This window comes from Herpailurus yagouaroundi, unplaced genomic scaffold (genome assembly GCF_014898765.1).
Source record: "Herpailurus yagouaroundi ecotype Mexico unplaced genomic scaffold, PumYag 192, whole genome shotgun sequence".
Lineage (NCBI taxonomy): Eukaryota > Metazoa > Chordata > Mammalia > Carnivora > Felidae > Herpailurus > Herpailurus yagouaroundi.
The window spans coordinates 11,460,920-11,465,657 of NW_024412423.1; the positions used below are offsets into that span (position 1 = coordinate 11,460,920).

At 61.1% G+C, this 4,738-nt stretch overlaps 2 protein-coding genes across 2 annotated transcripts in view; one reads left to right on the forward strand and one right to left on the reverse strand.

The window, feature by feature from the left end:
* Positions 1–659: 659 nt before the first annotated feature.
* The window catches only part of LOC121010842 (uncharacterized), a 4,869-nt gene continuing 790 nt past the window's right edge, over positions 660–4,738 (reverse strand). Inside the window, exons 3-4 of the mRNA XM_040444722.1 lie at positions 4,027–4,732; positions 660–3,407 (exon numbers count right to left, since the gene is read on the reverse strand). Coding sequence (XP_040300656.1) covers positions 3,388–3,407; positions 4,027–4,732 — 726 coding nt within the window. The 3' untranslated portion in view covers positions 660–3,387. The remainder of the gene's footprint in view (positions 3,408–4,026; positions 4,733–4,738) is intronic.
* Positions 3,407–4,738, forward strand: part of PRDM6 (PR/SET domain 6) — a 107,570-nt gene continuing 106,238 nt past the window's right edge. Inside the window, exons 1-2 of the mRNA XM_040444336.1 lie at positions 3,407–4,050; positions 4,541–4,737. Of these exons, the coding sequence (XP_040300270.1) occupies positions 4,556–4,737 (182 nt within the window). The 5' untranslated portion in view covers positions 3,407–4,050; positions 4,541–4,555. The remainder of the gene's footprint in view (positions 4,051–4,540; position 4,738) is intronic.

The window sequence follows — 4,738 nt, forward strand, 5'->3', positions numbered from 1 at the left end:
AATAAGGGCGAGTGAACGGATGTAGACACAGGCAAAGGAATGTTGGAGGCCACGGTCCCTGGGCTGTTCGGATGCCACATTTTCTACCAAGTTTTTGTCAGCAGGCTAGAGGGACCTGTCCGTGAATCTGGCCGAACAAAGATTCCTCCTAGCTGTGTCCAGCTCTCTCCATTTCCCTTTTCCTCCTCCTTCCTTTCACCTGCAGCTGGATAGTTCCCCCCTCCCTGCCATTTCCCTGGAAAATAAATCTCTGGGAGGAGGCGGGAGAGCGGGTCTCAGAGAACCCTTCTGAATAAATGTCTATATTAATGAATTATTAACTCAGCCATCCATGACCTTAAACCTAGAAGTGGGAGCGCCGAGGGCAGAGAGCTGCTGAATCCTTTATTGGAGTCCTGTCAAAGGCAACCGACCATGTGTCCCCCTCCTCCATCACGAAAAATATAATTAATATGAGAGGCAAACTTTAAAATTGTGTGTCAAACGAAATCAGATAGAGGGTCTCCCTGACCCAATCCTCTTGTCGCTTTCCTGCCCCTTCCTGGCACTCCCTCCCCACTCTCCCCTCCAGCTCCCTTCTTCCCCTCCCAGCGAAGGGTACAATGGGCTTCCCGAGAATAATTTTCAGGAAGAAAAAAAAAAATTGCTGGAGAAAATGATGAATTTGGGTAGTTAATTTATCGATCCCGGCTCCTCTTCCCACTTGTTTTATTTTAGAGGTCATTAATCAATGAAGAAAAACACCACCGTGTCCCCCCGTTTGCATTTAATACACTCACGCTCCTTATTTATTCCTCTGGAACAAATTCCCAGCAAATATTCACCCATCGATTTGGGAGCGATGGATTTTTATAAAGGTTTGATCGCTTCCTAAGTGGTCCAAGTGATTTGTTTCCGCGGTCTTCTTCTCAATAATGAAGAGGAGGGGGGCGGATTTGGGGGGTGCATGTCCTGGCGACGGGTGGCCTCACTTTCTAAACACCCCCACCCCCCACCGACGAGATGTGCCAGGGCGAGCCGCGGGCCCAGGATCAGCCGGTGGGTGGGGGGTGGGGGTGGGGGGTGGGGTGGCGGCCTCCGCAGCACTTAGTACCCCGGGGCCACGGGCGGTCGGGACTACAAAACTCGGCGCCCGAGGGTGGGGGGACCGCGCTGACCTCTGTCCCAGCCCAGCCCCTCGGGCCTCCTCTGCGTGAGGGCAGGGCCCCGCCCCGCGTCGTGGGCCGACTGGGGAGGCACAGGATTCCCGCCACACTCCCCTCCAGACCTTTGTGTGAGCTCCTGGATTCCCGGGCCTTCTGAGCGCTCGCTGTAACTTCCAGTCACCTCCTTCACGCAAGTTCCCTAAGGCCTCTGGGCCCTAGGGTCCCTTCGCCCTGAGACCGGCCTACTCCCAGGGCCGCAGCGGGGTGGGGGCGAACCTGATGAGTCAGGGACTCCACACTCTGGCCCAGGAAGAGGCTGAGGCTCCGCTCCAGTCCCTGCTTCTCCCCTTGGCCCTCACAGCAAGGGAAGCCCAACCTCCCTGGAGGTGCCCCTACGCCCCTCTGGCGTCGGTCTCGAAGGTGAGGGTAGAGGTTTGACTAGGGTGGGCAGGAAAATACACGTGTCGCCTCACTGACGCGGTTGCCATCACGCACTAGTGGCGGGACCTTAGGCAACCTACTTTCTGAGCCTCAGTGTCCCCATCTGTAATATGGGGTTAATGATAATGAGTTCTCCGCGCGGTTCCTAGGCGGAATGAACTTGAAGCGCCTACCCGCGCCTGGCCAATCCGAAGCTCTCCCTGACCGATCAGCTAATCTTGCTACGAAGGGGACCCCCCCCCCTCCGGCTTCCCAGGGTGTGGGCGGCAGGAGCCCTGGGGGCGGGACGACAGTTGTTGCAACTAACAAGCGTCTCAAAATCTCGAGATTTCCAAGTTTGTTTGGAGGGCGGTATGGGGAGGAGTTCTCCGAGACGGCCAGCCCTGGGGACCAAACAGTTGAGCGTAGCCGGCGTGGCCCCAAACAAGGAGGCGGCGGGCGGGGCCGCTGCCGCAGCGTCCGGGCTCCCCGTCTCTCTCAGAGAACAGAGAAGCCTCCTCGTTCCTCAGCAATGAACTGGGAGAGTGCCAAAGAGAGACAGCTTGCCCCTTCTCCCGTGGGCCGGCAGCTACTCTTGGGCAGTTCTTCCAGCAAATTAATTGAAACGGGCCTGGAACTTCGTAGTCTCCTTCCGATGGGGTTGTTCAAAGCCCGCGCTCAGAGTGCTCGGTTAGCCTCGGGGGTCCACAGCACGTGGGTTTTCCCTCGTGGTGTTGGCCTTAACCTTGGATACCATCAATCTGTCCAAGAATGACTGATGACCTTGTCACAACGACGCCAGTCAAAACATTTTCGGTCCAACTGTGTTCCAATCAGCGTCGAGCCATCCTCCGTGAGACCCGGACAAAGTCTAAACAGCGCGGTTCCCAGGCTCAGGCGACAGGAGTGGTGGGAAGACAAAAAGAAACAAGAAGAAATCAGTAAGGAGTGGCTATTAATTGTTCAGAGTGGCGGGTGCTAAGTAAGTTGGCTTGTTTGCGGAAAGACAAATGTCACTTCTTCCCTCTGAGTGTGGACAGAACTCTGGCTTTGGGAAAGCGCCCGAGCCGGTCATTTTCACACACCCTGTCCGGGCCCTACCCCCACCGAGCACTGCCACTGCCTGGAAGGGCAGGGGGCTGGTGCCCAAATCTTGGAGATGAGAGCGCGCAGGGAAGGGCAGCGGGGCATTCCAAGGCACCCGGAATGGTCGGAGTGGAGGTGGGGCTGCTCTCCCAGCCAGCACCGCCGACGCCACGTTTGGGGCAAGAGGCTTCTGCACGACCCCCCGGGGCAGCCCCTAGCAGCAAAGGCAAAAAGCTTCGCCGGTGACCGGGAGCAGTTTAACCAAGTGTAACGCAGCCCGGGATACTTGCCTCCGCTGCCCACAAGGAGAAGGAGCGAGTTCCCCAGGCAGACCACTCGAGAGTGGGTGGGCTTAGCGCTAAGCCGTGTGACACTCCACTGCGGCCGCCTCCCAGCTCCGCGGCCAGACTTGAGTCCCGCCAGGACTAGCTGCCCTTTAGAGACCCTCGGCCTCACGCCCACCAGCTCACCAAAGCCTGCCTTCTCCGCTGCAAACTGAGCGTTTCGTACCAGTGCGCAACCCGCCCCGCCCCTGCCTCCCCCGGCCAGGATTTCTGCTGAGAGTTGCGTGGCGGGCTAGTCGAGCAGTTACTCCTGGAAAAACTGAGCCGGACAAAAGCGCAAACCCGGTACTGGGACTTGGTCCACTCGCCGGCTGGGCGCGCCTACTCCGATGCGGACACCCGAGCGCGTGAGGAGATGCATTCCGGTTTTCGTGTTTCCCCTGCTTTCAGGATCAGGGCAGTGAGCTGGTACCTAGAAAAGACTTATCATGGGCAGGAAGAGACAACAGGAGAGCGGGAGACGTCACGCCAAAAAACGAGCGGGGGGTGGGTGGGTGGGAAGGCGTTGGAGGTATCTGTGCTGGAGAGGGGCACAGGCCGTGTGTGGATCCAACCGAGTTAGAACTTCCTTCTCTCCCTCTCCCCTCCCCTTCGTTATTCTGGCCTGCCTACCGCCTCCCCCCACTCTCCATCTCCACCTCTCTCTCTCTCTCTCTCTCTCTCTCTCTCTCTCTCACACACACACACACACACACACACACACACACACACACACACTTGTATTTTGTGCTGTCGTAAAACCCACGTGTCCAGCCGGGAGGCTGCCAGAGCGTGGAGCCGAGGAACCGGGACGCGGCGGCAGCCGAGCGCAGCAGCCCACCGCGGCTCCGATCCGCGCCGGATCGGCCCGCGCTCCCGGCTGAACTGCTCTAGCGCGTTCCGCGGGCCTCCACGCCCATTTCTCGCAGCCCGGGAGGGTTCCGGGCGGTCAGATCACATCTTGGGCTCTCCCCTCCGCGGCCCAGGGGCATGTAGCGCACCCGGGACGCACACTCTCCCCCACGCCCACCGAGACACACGCACGCACGCACCCGCCGGCGGCTCGGAGTTTCCAGGTAAGGCGAGGCTCGTTTGGGGCCGGTGGTCTTGGGCCCCGGGGATAGGAGGCTGGAGGTCCTGGGCTGGGGGCGGGGGGCGAGACTGTCCCGCCTCCTGGCGCCGGAGGCCAAAGCCGCTCCGGCTCTGCGCCACTCCGGCTCGGGTCGGCTCCGGGCGCCTGCTGAGGGCGGGGGCTGCGTCCTGCCGCCTAGTTCTGCGGGCGAGCGCCCTTGCGCCGGGCTTCAACAGTGCGCGGCGGGAGCTGGGCGCCTCGGACTGGAGGCAAGGCAGGGTGCACACAGCTCCCTTCGCGAGGCGCCACCGCTTCAGAGTAAACTTTGCGCCCCAGCGGAGTTGGAAAGAGGGAGCTGGGGAACCGGGCTGCCGCAGGCGGAGCCCAGGGCTGAGCCCTTGCTCCACGGTCTTGGCGGTCATCCTCCCCGCCCCTCTCGCACCCAGCCCTGGGCCCGGCTCAAGCGCACCCTCCTCTCTGCCCTCTGCCCCCAGCTTGAGAGGTCGGACATGCTGAAGCCCGGAGACCCCGGCGGCTCGGCCTTCCTCAAAGTGGATCCAGCCTATTTGCAGCACTGGCAGCAACTCTTCCCGCACGGCGGCAGCGGCGGCCCGCTCAAGGGCGGCGGCGCCGCGGGTCCCCTGGGCGCGCCGCAGCCCCTCCAGCCCCCGCCGCCGCCGCCGCCGCTCCCG